The sequence below is a fragment of the Dermacentor andersoni genome, chromosome 1 (assembly GCF_023375885.2).
Source record: "Dermacentor andersoni chromosome 1, qqDerAnde1_hic_scaffold, whole genome shotgun sequence".
NCBI lineage: Eukaryota > Metazoa > Arthropoda > Arachnida > Ixodida > Ixodidae > Dermacentor > Dermacentor andersoni.
Window position 1 is genome coordinate 348,857,851 of NC_092814.1, and position 17,302 is coordinate 348,875,152.

The window sequence follows — 17,302 nt, forward strand, 5'->3', positions numbered from 1 at the left end:
CTTGTCGCCTCTTCTCGCTGACGTCTTTAACGAAGCGTATGAAGTAAACGCATTGCCATATTCTTTCGGGGAAGCACACACCGTGCTCATCCCTAAGACCGACGAGCCTACGAAACTAAAATATGTAACGTCGTACAGACCAATATCACTTACCAACAGTGATTACAAAGTATTCATGAAGATCATCGCTTGCAGGTTACAATCAGCAACGGAAAGCATAGTAGGTAGTCACCAAACATGCGGCATCAAGGGACGTACTATTAGCACAAACATACACATAATGAGATCAATTCTGGAATGTTGTGACGCCTTAAGGTCGCGAGTTGCTATTCTCCAACTTGATTTGGAGAAAGCTTTTGACTGTGTTGCTCATGTTATTTTAATTGCCATTCTAAAACATATAAATGTCGGGTCCATAATTACTGACGGGGTGGCCATGGCGTACCGGAACGGAAGTACTAAGCTTATAATTAACAAGTCACTGGGGGCCCCCATCAGCATTCAACGTTCCGTGCGTCAGGGCTGCCCAGCCAGCCCACTCCTGTTCTGTATTTATCTAGAGACTCTGTGTTTGGCAGTGATTGAGAACAAATGTATTCATGGGTTTACAATGCAAGCATCAGAAGTTAAACTTCAGGCCTATGCTGATGACGTAGCCGTGTGTTGCAATGACAAGGAGAGCGTTTTGCAAACGATAAATGTTGTTAAAAAATTTGGCGAAATCACTGGAAGTAGAGTAAACTGGAGCAAGTGCCACGGTATTTGGCTTGGGGAGTGGCCTGAGACCCCCGCTATCTTTGCGAATGTCACGTGCTCGACAACGCCAGTAAAATACCTGGGTGTACCACTTGAAGCTTATAAACAGAGCGACGAATACTGGCAGTGCGAGCTTAAAAGGGTTAAAGAGAAGGCTGAGGCGTGGAGAGCCAAACACCTTTCAGTATTTGCCAGGGCTACAGTGTGCAACTTGTTTTTCGTAGCTAAGCTATGGTACGTTATGCAATTCATTTTTTGTAACAGAGCCAATGTACAGAAATTGCACAGAGTTTTTGCCGTGTTTGTGTGGGGTTCTGGATGGGAGAGATGCAGCCGCAACAATCTTTTCAGACGGGTGAAAGATGGAGGGCTAGGGCTGGCCCACCTGTTTGTGAGGCAATTAGTCGGACGGTTCTTTTTCTTCAGGAACAATGATAATTCATTTCTTCAATCGGTTTGCAAAGTTAGACTTGCGCATTTGTTACCCGAGTTTATTATAAGCTCTGAAAGTGTACCGGTGGCAGTGTTGGGATTCTATAAGGAAATTGTGCTGAGTGTTCGTTTCCTTGCTGTACGGTTTTCCAAAGAATATTTGTTTACGGTCACAAGAAAAAGGCTGCGCAATGATCTATTGGACAGCCTTTTTCCCCCACCTCGGTACCGAACTATGTACAGTCGAGGCCCAGGCCAGAATGTTTTCAAACGTGTTAAAAAAATGCAGGTACCGCCTGGTATGAAAACTTTCTTTTTCAAGCTACACACAGGAACACTATCAGTTGCAACGTTTTTAGAAGAAAGGGGCTTTTACATGCCATGGGGCTCAGATTGCTTCATATGCAAACAACCAGAAACAATAGACCATGTTTTTTTACACTGTTGGGCGGGGGTTTTCTTTTGGGATGTTCTACAGCGAACAATAAAGAAAGAATTTCCTCTTGATCCACATGGCATAAGGTATCTACCGATAGATGACGAGGACGGAACACCTTTCGATCAGATAATGCTAACTGGCCTCTACTGTATATGGCGAGCCCGCATGGCTGGCTTCTATTGCGATCCCGATGCGAGACCAGCCCGTGTTTTCTTTCGAGAACAAATAACACGTTTTCTTGATGTGCTTGCTACACATGAGTGCCCACCGCCTTGGATGGCCAGGATAGAACCCGTGGCTAATCTTAAAGAATTTTAAACAACGCCAGCTCACATATAACAGGCGGCTTTTACTTATTAGTTTTTGTTAACGGATGAGAAGTTCATCTGTGTGTATATATGTTCCTTATGTTGTCCTTCCGATGTACTGCTGATTACCGGCAATAAAGAGAAAAAAAAACAGTTGTGCCCGAGTGGTTAAGCCATTCTGCTTCCGGCTCCCGAGCTGATCGGATCGCGGAATCATGGGCTCCAATGGAGCGGCATATGCGGCTGTTAGCCGCGGCAACAGGCTTTCGACGGAAGAAGATAAGGATTACCAGATAATTTTGCCTCGGCTACCTACAGGACGTGTTGTTTTAAACACAGTTTTTTTGCACGCCGACGCTCGTGTTCGCCCGTTTCGTGTAGAAGATTTTCGAGACGCGCTTCAAGCTGTTGGTATGCTCTCTGGCGTCGTCGCCCTTGGAGCATACCAAATCAACCATGTATGGGCGGTGACGATGAAGACAGCCGAGGCTGCCGAAAAGCTGGCGGCCCTGAAGGAGCTGCAGGTGAAGGGGCGTCGCTGCCTGATCATCGACCCCAAAGAACAACAGGTGAAGCTTCGTATCCACTGGCTTCTGCATGGGGTGGACGACGAAGACGTCTAGACCGCGCTGGCCTCCTTCGGAAAAGTGACGGAAGTGACCCGGGAGCGCTGGCGAGTGGATTGCGTTTCCGACAAGGGCTCGACGACCCGAGCAGTGCTGCTGCAGCTGAAGGCAGGAATGAAAGTCGACGACCTGCCCCACCAGATCCGCGTCGCCGGCGAGCTTGCGCTGGTGGTAGCCCCAGGACGTCCCATGCAGTGCCTGCGCTGCCGGGGCTCTGGCCACGTTCGTCGTGAATGCAAGGTTCCCCGTTGCTCCCGGTGCAGGCTTTTTGGACACAACGACGCGGACTGTGTGCGTTCATACGCAGTAGCCGCGTGTTCGGCGGAGAGCGAGCCGTCGACGTTAGACCACGTGATGGACGTGACCGAGGCGGAGGAAGCGGCCACGGGAGCTGGAAACGGCAAAGTGGCGGCAGAAACCGGCGCGACGACCAAGCAAGCCGAAGGAGGAAGGAATATCCCTCCCCCCAAAGAACCAGCAGCTACAGTCGAGAGCGTGAAGACGGCCCCGCAAGAAAATGAGAGCCACCAGCCAGTTACGGATGCAACGCAGGCAGAGGCGGACGACAACGCGACCACTGCTAGCGCCCGCGTCGAATCCGTCTCGGCACCGGTCAAGAGATCCCTGCAGCACGAGGAGAAAGTCGACGGAAAGGCCGGCGGTGGCTCCGAGGCACCACCCGCTAAGACGCTACCTGGAAGGCGCTCCACCCTCAAGCCTAAGCCGAACCTGGAGACTGACCGTAGGCTTACCCCGAAGCCGACCAAAGAAGAACCCGGGCGACGGCCACCGGATGGCCACGGAGGCGTCTAGCGGTCAGCTAGACGTTAAGGTGAGCACCATGCTCCGGGCCTTCTCCCCTCCGGTTTTCACCAATAATGGCTACCAACCCGTCGCTTAGCCTCGGCACGCTAAACGTTCGAGGTCTGGCCGCCAAAAGGAAACAGAGTCAGGTTTACAGACTACTAGTGGATCACGACCTCGACGTTTTAGCCGTGCAAGAAACCAAGGTAGACGGCGAGGAGGAGACCGGGAGCATGGGGCAAAGGTTCACGTATAACTACTATACGGTAGTGAGCCACGCCTTAGGGACTTCGGCAGGGTGTGCGCTGTTCGTGAGGAAGCTCCCTGGTCTTGTTATAGATGGTTACTTCTCCTGTACTTCTGGTCGACTTGTCTTTTGTGACTTCAGCTATTGTAATGTCCAATGGCGCGTGTTTTGCATTTATGCGCCTAATACTGTGCAAGAGAGGGCAAATTTCTTTTTGAGTTTAAAGCATCATTTACATGTGCAAAAAATGATAGCCTGTGTAGGCGACTTCAACTGCGTATTGAAAGCTGAGGATAGGTCTACGCGTCGCGTGGTTTGTGACAAAAGTAGTGATATCCTGGCGCAGATTACACACGAATTCGAATTAGAAGATATCGCAGAATGTTTTCGCGGTCACGGACACGTAAGCTACACTCACTTTCAGGGCACAAGTCACGCACGCTTAGACCGTATATATCTTTCATATGATTTAGTTGAAAAATGCCAGTGCTACACAGTTACGGCCATATCATATTCTGACCACTGCCTGGTAAAATGCACGGTGGGCAGGAAGAAAGAACGAAACAAGTTCGTCTGGGAACTGTGGAAATTGAATGCAGAGCTGTTACAGGATGAAACTTTTAACGAAAATGTAGTGGCTGCTCTGAATTCTTTTGGAGCAGACAGTTCTACGAAATTTGGTGAGGAATGGGAGTTGCTGATGCAAAGCATTAAATTGAAGGCAATCGAAAGAAGTAGCGTACTGCGATATGAACAAAAGGCCAAAGAAAATGATTTAACAACATTGCTAGAAAAATTTGCGAAGCCTGAATGCATGCAACCTGGCGCCAATCAACAAGATATGCGCGCCGTTAAGAAGAAGCTCGAGGTATTCGACGAAGATCGCTTCCGAGGTGCGCTAGTGCGCGCCAGAGCAGAAAGGCTATCATGCGGGGAAACGCCAACGAAAAGAGCACTGGGGCTAGAAAAAAAGCACTCGAGACGCAAGCAGATTGAGGCTATCGAATATGAAGGGGTGGTATTAACGGATAACAATGATATAGGGCGTGCTTTCTTTGAGCATTACAAAGAACGTTTTGCATTCAGGCCTGTCAACATGCACGATTTCAAGAAATTATTTTTGCAACGAATCCCACAGCTGTCGAGTGAGGTTAAAGAAACCTTAGAACGACCATTAACAGAACATGAAGTGATGAAAGCCATCGAAGACCTGAATCCTGGGAAGTCGCCAGGTCCAGACGGTCTTTGTGCCGCTTGGTACAAATCGTTCAAAAGCCACCTAGCTCCTATCTTAACAGCAGTTTTCAATGAAGCATATGAACTGAAAATACTTCCACCGTCCTTTGGCCAGTCCCATACAGTACTAATACCGAAAACAGAAGAGACCGAAAAGCTCAAGCAACTTTCCTCCTACAGACCCATAGCGCTTACTAACTGCGACTACAAAATATTGATGAAGGTGTTGGCACGACGGGTCCAGTCAGTTATTCAGGAAGTAGTCGGCCCACACCAGACGTGTGGTATTCGTGGAAGAACCATTTTCACTAACATCCATAAAATGAAGTGTGTGCTGGAGTGTTGTGACGCCATGTGCGATGCAGTAGCCATCCTCCAGTTAGACTTGGAGAAGGCGTTTGTGTTTCTCACGACATATTGCTTACCATCCTTGAACACGTTAATTTTGGCCACATAATCGCTGAAGGGGTGACCATGGCGTACCGGAGCTGCTATACCAGACTTATAATTAATCAGATGTTGGGGGCCCCCATTAACGTGAAGCGCTCCGCTCGCCAGGGTTGTCCACTCAGTCCACTCCTGTTTTGTGTCTACATAGAAACGCTATGTCTGGCCATCATCGAAAATGAATGTATTAAGGGGTTTAGTCTTCAATCAGCAGAACTGAAGCTACTGGCATACGCTGACGATGTGGCTGTGTGCTGTAAAGACAAACAAAGTGTATTGAATACTGTTAATATCGTCAAAAAGTTTGGTAACGTCACTAACAGCTACGTTAACTGGCAGAAATGTTTGGGGTTTTGGCATGGAAGATGGGCGTCTACACCAGACCACTTTTCGAACGTAAACTGGGTCACGACGCCAGTTAAGTACCTTGGAGCACCCCTTGATGCCTACAAGGACAGTAGCGAGTACTGGAAGGAGCGTACAAAAGAACTAAAAGAAAAAGCCGACCGATGGAACGGCTGTCACTTGTCAATGTTCGCGAGAGCTACAGCGTGCAACATGTTTCTCGTGTCAAAGATCTGGTACGTAATGCAGGTCCTACAGTGCTCTCGTATTAATGTGCAGAAACTGCACCGCGTGTTCGCTGTATTCGTGTGGGCATCGAGCTGGGAGCGATGCAGCCGAGATAATCTCTTCCGACGTGTGAAGGATGGTGGTCTGGGGTTGGCGCACCTTTTCTTGCGTCAACTGGTGAATAGATTCTCCTTCTTTCGAGATACAAACGACCCATTTCTGCGCACGGTGATCCAAATGAGGCTGTCAAGATCACTTCCCGAATTCGTTGTAGGTACGGAAATAATGCCAGGACCAGTCCGTGGTTTCTTTCGGGAAATAGTTCAGAGTGTTTCTTTTTTGCGTGTTCGTTTTTCAAGTGCATATTTGTGGAGTGTAAAACGGAAAAAGTTATATCATGATTTATGTGACAGTGTTTTGCTGGTACCTATGTACAGAGCCCCGTACAGTGGAGGCCCAGGCCTAGATGTATTGAAAAGGGTGAAGAAGATGCCAGTTCAACCAGCCACTAAATCGATCTTTTTTAAATTACACACCGGTACTCTACCTGTTAAAATCTTCCTTGAACAACGTGGGTTCTACATGCCATGGGGAACCCACTGCCTTATATGTAAAAAAACAGAAAGCATAGATCACGTCTTCATCCACTGTTGGGAAGGGGTCTTTTTCTGGGACGTGTTACAAAGGACTCTAAAAAAGGAGCTACCTATAGATCCCCACGGAATCAGGTTTCTGCCAGTATATGACGACGAAGGTTTCCCGTACGACCTGATCATGCTTACGGGCCTCCACTGTTTATGGCGCGCAAGAATGGCGGGTTACCATTGTGACCCGGATGCCCGACCGGCGCGTCTGTACTTTTGTGAATCCATGCAACGGTATGTGGAAGTGATCAAGTTGCAACAGCCTGTTCCTGAGTGGCTGTCGAGGGTTGAACCCTTTACAGCACTAAAGGAATTTTAATCCGACAACGTCGTGCCACAGTAGCGGACGGCAGCGAATGTAAATATTACTGTTCTTTGTTCCGTTCGTGTATTCATCCCTTTTTGCTTCTTTGGTCTTTGTTTATATCATTTAGGAATTTGTGTTGTGATATGTCGAGGACTGGCAATAAAGAAAAAAAAAAGTGCCCGAGTGGTTAAGGCGATGGACTCGAAATCCATTGGGGGCTCCCCGCACAGGTTCGAATCCTGTCGGCTGCGTAGCGGGTACTTTTGCTTCTGCCAGCCCTTCGTGAACGCGTATCAATGTGGCGCAGTAGTGCCGCAGTGTATATGCGCAGTCGTGGCCGAGTGGCAATCCACTTCCGGCCACCACAGCGGACGGTCACGGAATGTTGTGCTCCGTAGGGGCGGTTCATGCGGCCCAGCCGGGCCGCGGTATCAGGCTTACGGAAACGTCTTCACAGGATTACCAGCTTGTTTTGCCGCATCTGCCATCAGGTATGACCGTGTGTAATACCGTGTTTTTGCACGGTGATTTGAAGGCCAGGCCCTATCGAGTCGAACATTTTCGTGATGCGCTTGACCGTCATAAGCTGTTGCCGGAGGTGGTGGCCCTCGGGGCATACCAGATGAACCATGTCTGGGCTATAACATTCAAGGACGAAGTCGGAAAAAAGAAGCTGCTGTCAGCGAAGGCCTTTAGTGTCAAAGAACACCGCTGCGTCGCCATTGACCCTTGCAACCAGGATATTAGAATGAAGCTGTTCTGGCTGCTTCACACGACTCCCGACGAGGACGTCAGAGCAGCCTTGGCGCCGTTCGGAACGGTGACCGAAATTTCCAGGGAGCGGTGGCGAGTACCAGGGTGCGGCGACAAAGGTTCTCACACGCGTCTGGTATCGTTACGGCTGAAGGCTGGTATGACCATGGAAGACATCCCGCATCAGCTACGAGTATCAGAGGACCATGCGCTCGTGATTGTTCCAGGCAGAGCTCCGCTCTGCCTCCGATGCCGCGGCACCGGCCATATACGGCGCGAGTGCCGTGTGCCACGCTGTGGACTCTGTCGTCGTTTCGGCCACGACGAGACCCAGTGCGTGAGAAGCTACGCTAACGTGACCGGGTCTGGCCGGAGCGACGCGTTAGACGAGCACTTGATGGATCAAGCGGACGCGGAAGAGACTGCTGGAGCGGGCGGAGACCCACGAGGCACGGAAGAGAAGCCAGTGGTCATGGCAAGCGTCAAGTGCCAACCCACAAAGGGCAGTAGCGAGGCAGTGGCCAAGAATGAAGTGCAAAGTGAACCGTCTGCAGAAAATTCTACGGTGCGTGAAAGTGAGGGGGGCGCGGAGGCTGCCGAGGGCGTTCTGCGACAGGGCAACTCTGGCGCTGCCTTCATCGAAGAATCCGGCGAGAAAATGGACCAGGCCAGCGCCGTCTCAAAGAGACCTCGCGAAATACCCGATCAAGATGTCAGGCTTGAGCAAGACGAAGGTGACAGCAGCGAAGGGCCACCCACGAAGGCTTCCTCTTTCCGGCGGTCTACACTCAAGCCCAAGCCGAACGTTCCGCTCGAGAGGAGGCCGACGCGAGAACATCCACCTGAGGGGCGCCAGACGCCGACCAATCCGCCAGGTGGTCGGCAGACGCCGACCGTCCCACCAGACGGGCGACAGACGCCGACTGTCCCACCAGATAAGCGGACAACGCCGACAGTTCCCCCGCGGTAGCGGGGTGCTGTTCGGTAGAAGGCTCAGTAAGGACTAGGTGCTGCGGAACCTTTAAGTGAATGATGAGTAGCGCATTTGGTAACGTCATGCCTTCGCCGTATGAGACGGAGCTTATGATGGTGTAGGGTTTTGTTTTTTGTAAGTTTGGCGGTCTTTGATCTCCGAAATGTATTGTAGTTTGTGCTTGCTCTTCTCTTTCAATGGCAAATAATCATGGAATAGCAATACGTATTGGCACGCTTAACGTACGAGGGCTAACGGCTAGACGGCGACAAGCACAATTAAGTCGCCTGATGCTGGAAAACGACATAGATATTCTTGCTGTTCAAGAAACTAAAATTGAAAGCGAAGAGCAAACGGACAAAATGGTTCAGGTTTTTAAATCCCGTTACAACACTTGTGTTTGTCATGGAGTAGGTAAGGCCGGTGGCTGTCTTTTATTTTTGCGTAATTCAATAGGTATTGTTGCGCAGAGTGTAATGTCGGCCCAAGATGGGCGATTGGTCCTATGTGATTTTTCTTTCAATAATATTGATTGGCGAATTGTCTGTGTGTACGCTCCAAACAAAAGTAGTGGTAGGAAATTTTTTTTAACTTTGTTGAGTCACACCTGACGTGTGAAAGAAATGTTGTTCTTCTTGGTGACTTCAATTGTGTTTGCATGTCCGAAGATAGGGTGCCCAGTAAAATAATACGGGATACAAGTGCGCATCAACTCTGCGCAATCGTGGCAGACTATGATTTAGTAGACGTTGGAAGCATATTAAGCGGTAACAGTGTTGTTTTTACTCATTTCCAAGGGCAGAGTCACGCTCGACTAGATCGTTTGTACGTATCAGCAAACCTTGCGCGAACGGTCAATAGCTACGCAGTAAAGCACGTGAGCTTCAGTGATCACAGCCTAGTAACGTGTACATTGGGCACGAAACATAGAGGGTCTCACTTTAACTGGGAACTGTGGAAAATGAACGAAACGATCTTAAGTGATGAATGGTTTGTCAAAACGGTAAAAAGAAAAATTGACGTAATGCAAATAGATGCTACAACAAATTGGGCTGAGCTGTGGGAGCAGTTTAAAATTGAAGTGAAAATGAGTGCGATCGAGAGGGCTTGTGTGATGCGTCATAAAGCTAAACAAAGAGAGAAAGAACTGCAAAGCATGCTCGATTATTTTCTAAACGCGGAGTGCACAATACCGGGATTGTTTTCGAAACAGATTAGAGAAATTAAACGCGAACTTGAAAGGGTGGACGCTCAAATTTACCAAGGAGCCGCGATAAGAGCACGATCCGAGAGGCTGTGGCTGGGAGAGGCGCCAACAAAGCGCGCGCTCAGTGACGAAAAGGGTTACGCATCCAAAAACATAATAAAAGAAATTTGTTTTAACAACACAATGTCAAAAGACCCAGAAGTAATTGAAAAAGCTTTCGTTGAACACTACCGAGCGTTGCTCGGTAGGCAGGTGCCCGTAACAGAAGAGTTTGTGAACACCTTTCTAACACTTCTGCCAAAATTACAAGACGAAATAAAAGAGGGACTCGAGAGACCGATCTCTGCGAAAGAAATTACAGAAGCCATAGAAGACTTGGGTAAAGGAAAGGCGCCTGGACCAGACGGCCTAGGAGCAGCTTTCTATAAAACTTTCAATGCCGAAATAAGCGAGATACTGCACTGTGGAATATCAGAAGCTCATGAAACTAAGCACTTGCCGCCATCATTCAGAAAAAGTCATGTTGTGCTTATACCGAAAACCACCGATACGGTAAAGCTGAAATCTGTCGCTAGATACAGGCCCATAAGTCTTACGAATTCGGATTATAAAATCTACATGAAGGTGCTCGGAAAAAGGATGCAGTCAGTTATTAAATCCATAGTAGGCCCACACCAAACATGCGGTATTAGGAATAGAACAATATTGTCGAATATTCACATCGCTAGGAGTATATTGGAATGCTGTGATGCGATCCTCGAATGTGTAGCAATGGTTCAGTTAGACCTAGAAAAAGCTTTTGACAGGGTTGCTCACAGCATACTTCTTGCCCTGCTAAAACACATTAATGTAGGCGAAGTGATTCAGGACGGAGTAGCCATGGCTTATGAGAACTGTTCCGCTCACCTTATAATCAATAAAAGACTCAGCGAAAATATACCAGTATTATCCAGTGTGCGCCAGGGGTGCCCTTTGTCGCCCTTACTTTTTGCGATTTTTCTTGAACCTTTCTGTTTGAAGGTACGAGAAAACGAAAACATTCGCGGCTACCGTCTTTTAACTCAGGAAGTAAAAATACTAGCTTAGGCAGATGACATCGCACTTTTTTTGCATTGACCAAGAGAGCATTCGGGAGGCAGTCAAGGATGCAAGAAAGTTTTGCAGTCTAACGGGGAGTGCCATAAGCTGGCCAAAAAGCTTAGGCTACTGGCACGGTGAATGGGACAGCCGGCCTGCAGTGTTAGAAACAGTACCGTTCACAGATACGCCAACCAGTTATCTTGGTGTTCCTTTGGAATACTATCGCGATACCACGACGCAATGGACTGAACAAACTGAGCGGGCTAAAGCACAAACAACGAAGTGGGGAGGCAAGAATCTGTCAATATTCACGAGAGCCACTGTCTGCAATTTTTTTCTTGTCGCTAAAGTGTTTTATATGTTGCAAGTTTTATGTATATCCCGAGTGTGTGTACAAAAGTTGCACAGGGTTTTTGCTATGTTCGTGTGGGGATCAGGATGGGAGCGCACGAGTCGTCTGAATCTTTTTCACGCTGTGCAGAAAGGAGGGTTGGGTTTGTCGCATTTATTTTTGAAACAAGTAGTGTCGCGTTTCATGTTCTTGCGCGACGAAAGCGATTGTTTTTTGCGGTGCGTTATCCAGACGCGATTAGGTGACGCACTGCCAGAATATGTTGTGACGTCGTATGGCATACGTCAAGTGGTTGTCCGAGGTTTTTTGTTTGAAGTGATAAGCTCTTTCCGTTTTCTAAAAGTACACTTTTCTTTGGAATACCTGAACACAGTCGCAAGAAAGCGATTATACCGAGATTTAGTTAATATCATGTGTCCAGTACCAATATACCGTGCAGTATATGCACTGGGGCGTGAGCAGAATGTCTTAAAAAGAGTTAAGAAAATGCCTGTAAGAGCAACAACAAAAACTTTTTTTTTTCATGCTACACACTGGCACGCTTCCTGTCAAGCCATGGCTGCAGGAGAAGGGGATATTTGTAGCCTGGAGTGTGAATTGCCAGATATGTCAGAAACCGGAGACAATGGAGCATATTTTTCTGGAGTGCAGGGACTCAGTCTTCCTTTGGGACATTCTACAAAGGACACTAAAAAAAGAATTTCCTTTAACACCTTTTGGAATCCGTTTTTTACCGTTTGAAGAGACAGAAGGCGTGCCATGTGATATGGTGATGTTACTCTGCATGCACAGCGTGTGGAATACACGAATGGCGGTGCGTAATGAGGATGTTGACGCAAAACCGGCCAAAGAATATTTTGCTGAAAATGTATTTTACATTCGCGAAGCGTTTAAAGCGCTCAGCGAACCACCTGAGTGGTTAACAGCATTTGAACAGCTTGCAAACATTCAGCCTTTTTAAACCAAAATTAAACGACAAGGTACACCCGCACATTGAACTGTCTTTTTTGTTTTGTAATCGCAGCGGAGAATAGCTGTGAATCGTGTATTTGTTATAAAACAGGCAATAAAGAAAGAAAAAGCGCAGTCGTGGCATAGTGGTTAAGGCGATGGACTAGAAATCCATTGGGGTCTCCCCGCACAGGTTCGAATCCTGTCGGCTGCGTAGCGGCTACTTTTGTTTCTGCCAGCCGTTTGTGAACGCGTATCAATGTGGCGCAGTAGTGCCGCAGCGCATATGCGCAGTCGTGGCCGAGTGGTTAAGGCGATGGACTAGAAATCCATTGGGGTCTCCCCGCACAGGTTCGAATCCTGTCGGCTGCGTAGCGGTTACTTTTGTTTCTGCCAGCCCTTCGTGAACGCGTATCAATGTGGCGCAGTAGTGCCGCAGCGTATATGCTCAGTTGTGCCCGAGTGGTTAAGGCGATGGACTAGAAATCCATTGGGGTCTCCCCGCACAGGTTCGAATCCTGTCGGCTGCGTAGCGGTTACTTTTGTTTCTGCCAGGCCTTCGTGAACGCGTATCAATGTGGCGCAGTAGTGCCGCAGCGTATATGCGCAGTTGTGCCCGAGTGGTTAAGGCGATGGACTAGAAATCCATTGGGGTCTCCCAGCACAGGTTCGAATCCTGTCGGCTGCGTAGCGGTTACTTTTGCTTCTGCCAGCCCTTCGTGAACGCGTATCAATGTGGCGGAGTAGTGCCGCAGCGCATATGCGCAGTCGTGGCCGAGTGGTTAAGGCGATGGACTAGAAATCCATTGGGGTCTCCCCGCACAGGTTCGAATCCTGTCGGCTGCGTAGCGGTTACTTTTGTTTCTGCCAGCCGTTCGTGAACGCGTATCAATGTGGCGCAGTAGTGCCGCAGTGTATATGCGCAGTCGTGGCCGAGTGGTGGAGTTGACTTCCGGCCACCGTAGTGTACGGACGTGGCTGATATGAGCTCCGTCGGAGCGGATGTAGCGGCCCAGCATAGCCGCGGTACCAGGAATGAAATGTCGCAGGATTATGCAATCATTTTGCCCCCACTGCCAACTGGGTACGTTGTTCAAGATACCGTTTTTCTACATGCTGATGTGAAAGGTAGACCATATCGCGCGGAAGATTTTCGTGAGCCACTGTTTCAACGTGTTCCGCCCAGCGAGGTTCTTGCGCTCGGCGCCTATCAAATGAATCATGTGTGGGCGGTTACCTGCAAGACTGCTGAAGGCGGAAAGAAGTTTTTGGCCGAACCGGAATTGACGGTCAAGGGTCGGAGATGTATCGTAATTGATCCAAGTCACCGCGACGTCCGTCTGAAGCTTCACTGGCTGCTCTACCATGTACGCGAAGAAGACGTGCGAAACGCCCTGAACCCCTACGGAACGGTCTTGGAAATAGGACTGGATAAATGGCGCCTTGACGGCTACAGCCTACAGAACACCATGACACACACAGTTGTGGTGCGACTGAAGGCGGACGTTACGTTGGATGATATACCACATCAGCTGCGCGTCGGAGGTGAGCTAGCCCTTGTCGTAGCGCCCGGAAGAGCGCCAAGGTGCTTGCGCTGCCAACAGATTGGCCACATAAGAAAGGACAGCCGCGTGCCGCGGTGCAACGTCTGCAAACGCTTTGGACACGCCGTAGAAAACTGCTCGAGGACGTATGCGGCAGCTGCCATGGCCACGGTGAGCACGGAGAAATCCGAGCTCACCATGGACGAAGCGGAAGCAGAAGAATGTCTGAATTCTGCAACAACATCGGGAGTACAAGGCACCAGCACCAAAGGAAGTAAGCAATCGGAAAATACTACCGCGGAAAATTTGACAGCCACTGTACAGGTAGAAATTGCAGCAGACGCAAAAGCCAAAATACAGGTCTCCGAATTCATCGAGGGTGGTGCCAACAACACAAGTGAAAATAAAGAGACAGCGGGAGTTCACCACAAGAGTGCCGAAGTGGATGCCATGGATTGCCGTGAAGCAGAAGACAGCAGTGCGCTGGGAAAGAGACCACGAGACGACGCCGGTGCAGAGACAAAGGACGCCAACAGCACTGAACCGCCGGCAAAAGCGTTCACCAGTCGCCGGCTGCGGCCCACCCCAAAGCCAAAAGTCCCGGAGGGGGAGAAGAGGGCGGCTAAGCTGCCCACTTGACAACACGGCTAACGCACCGAGGGTGTACCCCAATATCGGGGCACAGACTGTTTGGTGAGCGCATCCTTTTTCAAGATAAAGATGGCTGTTAGACTTGAGAGAGCAGTTCGTTTCGCCACTCTAAATGTGCGCGGGCTTTCGTCTAGAAGGCGCCAATACCAATTAAGTAGGCTATTTGCGGAACATGATTTAGACGTGATCGCCGTGCAAGAAACAAAAGTACACAGGGAGGACGAAACTGAGCGAATGGTTGCGCCTTTCAACACAACGTATAATGTCTGTGTGTCACATGCCGATGGCTTATCGGGAGGGTGTGCAATTTTTATAAAAAGATCGATGGGCGCAGTTGAGACAAGTATAAGAAGCAGTGAGAACGGACGCTTCGTTGTTTGTGATTTTTCGTTAATGAATTTTGAATGGCGCGTGATTTGCTTGTACGCCCCAAATCGTGACAACGAAAGAAAAGCATTCTTTGAAGAGATTGGTGGTTTCCTTGATTGTAGTAGATATGTGATATTAATTGGTGACTTCAACTGTGTGTGCGCGATTGAGGACCGCTCCAAACGTGTAAATTTGCACGATCAAAGCGCACTGTTTTTGACGGAATTGATTGCAGAGAATGGACTAGAAGATGTGGCCCTCTGCATGTCTAATGGCGGGGTTGAGTTCACGCATTTTCAGGGCCAAAGTCACGCACGTTTGGATAGAGCCTACATCCCACTTGACCTTGTGATATGTTGTGACGAATACGTTGTTATACCAGTGTCTTTTAGCGACCACTGTTTGGTAAAATTCACGCTTGGCACAAGGAAAAAATGCCTAAGTTCAACTGGCACCTCTGGAAACTAAATAATAGCATCATGAAAGATAAAATTTTTTCTAGAAAAGTAAATGAAGCGTTAACGATGCTGTATGAAGTTGGAAAAGACGACTGTGAAGCGAGGTGGGAAGTTTTTAAACAAGATGTTAAATTGAGTGCTATAGAACGTACGACTATCCTTAATTTTGAGAAGAAACAAGACGTGAAGAAATTGCAGTCGCAACTGCAAGCACTATTAAAGGAAGAGAGTGTGAAACCGGGCTCTTTCACTGAAGAAATCAAAAATACCAAAAACAAGCTGGAACTTTTAGATAAAGAAAAGTACAGAGGTGCTATTATTAGGTCAAGAACAGAAAAGCTTTGGATGGGCGAAACACCGACAAAGCGGGCACTAAGTGATGAAAAGCAATATGCACAAAGAAAAGAAGTTAAGCAAATAATGTACAATGGCAGACTCACGAAAGAAAAAAGTCAGATAATGAACGCGTTTCTTGAACACTATCGCGATTTGCTTGGAAAACGTATTCCGATGGGGAATGGATTTAGTGAAGATTTCCTTTCTTTAGTGCCCAAGTTTGACGACGAAACTAAAAAAAGTTTGGAGGCCCCTATCAGTATACAGGAGATTAAAAAAGCTATTGATGAATTAAGCACTGGAAAGACACCTGGCCCAGATGGAATCGGAGCAGAATTCTATAAAATGTTTAAAGAAGAGATTGCCAGCGCGCTGTTCCAAGTTATCGAAGAGGGGTATAAAAAGAAGCTACCACGGCCTTTCACTGAAGCGCACACTGTTTTAATCCCCAAATCGAACGATGACATCAAACTTCATTCTGTGACGTCATATCGCCCCATTAGCCTCTTGAATACAGATTACAAAATTTTCATGAAGGTGTTAGCCAAAAGAATGCAGAATGTCGTTCAAAACATTGTAGGACCGCACCAGACATGTGGCATAAGAGGTCGTAGCATTACGACAAATATACACGTAGTAAGAAGTGTCTTAGAGATTTGCGATGACTTTGGAGACCGAATAGCAATGATGCAGTTAGATTTACAAAAAGCTTTTGACCGTGTCTCCCATGAAGTGTTGTTCAACGTGTTAGAACATGTGCAAGTTGGAACCGTGTTTATCGATGGATTAAAGATGGCGTACTCGCAGTGTGTAACACGCCTGGTAGTTAATAGGACGCTAAGTGAAGAAATTGACATACTCAGTTCCATCAGACAAGGATGCCCGGCCTGAGCCTTACTTTTTGCCATATACCTAGAACCCTTTTGCTTATAAATTATCCAAAATTCAAACGTGCACGGATTTAGACTAGAGTACTGAAGTAAAGATTCTTGCATATGCTGACGATGTGGCCGTACTCTGTCAAGATAGGCAGAGTATATGTGAAGTTGTTCATACAGCCAAACAATTTTGTTCCATGACAGGTAGCATGATTGACTGGGATAAAACAACTGCGTTTTGGTATGGCAATTGGGATATGAAGCCTGATGTATACGTAAATGTAAGATGGGAAACCCGCCCACTGAAGTACCTAGCGGTGCCACTCGAGGTTTATCGTGACAACAACGAGTACTGGAAGGACGAAGCAGAAACAATCAGGCAAAAAACAAACGCCTGGGGTGGGCGGGAGCTCTCTATTTTTGCACGGGCGTATGTATGCAACCTGTTTTTAATAGCCAAAATATGGTATGTGTTCCAAGTCCTTTGTATATCGCGGGTGAATGTGCAGAAATTTCACAGGATTTTCGCAGTGTTTCTGTGGAGATCGACCTGGGAACGAACAAGTCGCTCAAATTTATTCTTACCGGTCCGAAACGGTGGATTGGGTTTGTGTCATTTATTTATTAGGCAAGTTGTGTCTCGTTTTATTTTTCTCCGTGACCAAAGAAATGGCTTCTTACAAACTGTGATAAAATTAAGGCTGTGTTCACACGTTCCAGAATTTGTTGTGTCATCGAATGACAATATGTACCATTATGTGACTGGATTCTTGCGTGAAGTAGTGCATTCTTTTCAATTTCTGAAAGTGCGCTTTTCGCTAGAGTACTTGTCCTCTGTAAAACGGAAAACACTTTACAAAGACCTTGTCGACTGTTTGTTGCCAACACCGCGGTACAGAACTTTATTCAATGTCGGACCCGGACAGGACGT

The 17,302-nt window shown here is 47.9% G+C and overlaps 1 protein-coding gene and 5 non-coding genes across 6 annotated transcripts; all 6 read left to right on the plus strand.

Moving 5' to 3' along the window:
* Positions 1–7,181: 7,181 nt before the first annotated feature.
* On the plus strand, positions 7,182–8,542 carry LOC126516570 (uncharacterized). Its single transcript, XM_050166695.3, has one exon. It carries the CDS (start codon positions 7,202–7,204, stop codon positions 8,540–8,542), a length of 1,341 nt encoding a protein of 446 aa, XP_050022652.1. The 5' UTR covers positions 7,182–7,201.
* Positions 8,543–12,267: 3,725 nt separating this feature from the next.
* TRNAS-AGA (transfer RNA serine (anticodon AGA)) lies at positions 12,268–12,349 on the plus strand. Its single transcript has one exon. It is a non-coding gene; the product is annotated as a tRNA-Ser (tRNA).
* Positions 12,350–12,425: 76 nt separating this feature from the next.
* TRNAS-AGA (transfer RNA serine (anticodon AGA)) lies at positions 12,426–12,507 on the plus strand. The gene has a single exon. It is a non-coding gene; the product is annotated as a tRNA-Ser (tRNA).
* A 76-nt stretch (positions 12,508–12,583) lies between these two features.
* TRNAS-AGA (transfer RNA serine (anticodon AGA)) lies at positions 12,584–12,665 on the plus strand. Its single transcript has one exon. It is a non-coding gene; the product is annotated as a tRNA-Ser (tRNA).
* Positions 12,666–12,741: 76 nt separating this feature from the next.
* On the plus strand, positions 12,742–12,823 carry TRNAS-AGA (transfer RNA serine (anticodon AGA)). The gene has a single exon. It is a non-coding gene; the product is annotated as a tRNA-Ser (tRNA).
* Positions 12,824–12,899: 76 nt separating this feature from the next.
* Positions 12,900–12,981, plus strand: TRNAS-AGA (transfer RNA serine (anticodon AGA)). Its single transcript has one exon. It is a non-coding gene; the product is annotated as a tRNA-Ser (tRNA).
* The last annotated feature ends 4,321 nt before the right edge of the window (positions 12,982–17,302 follow it).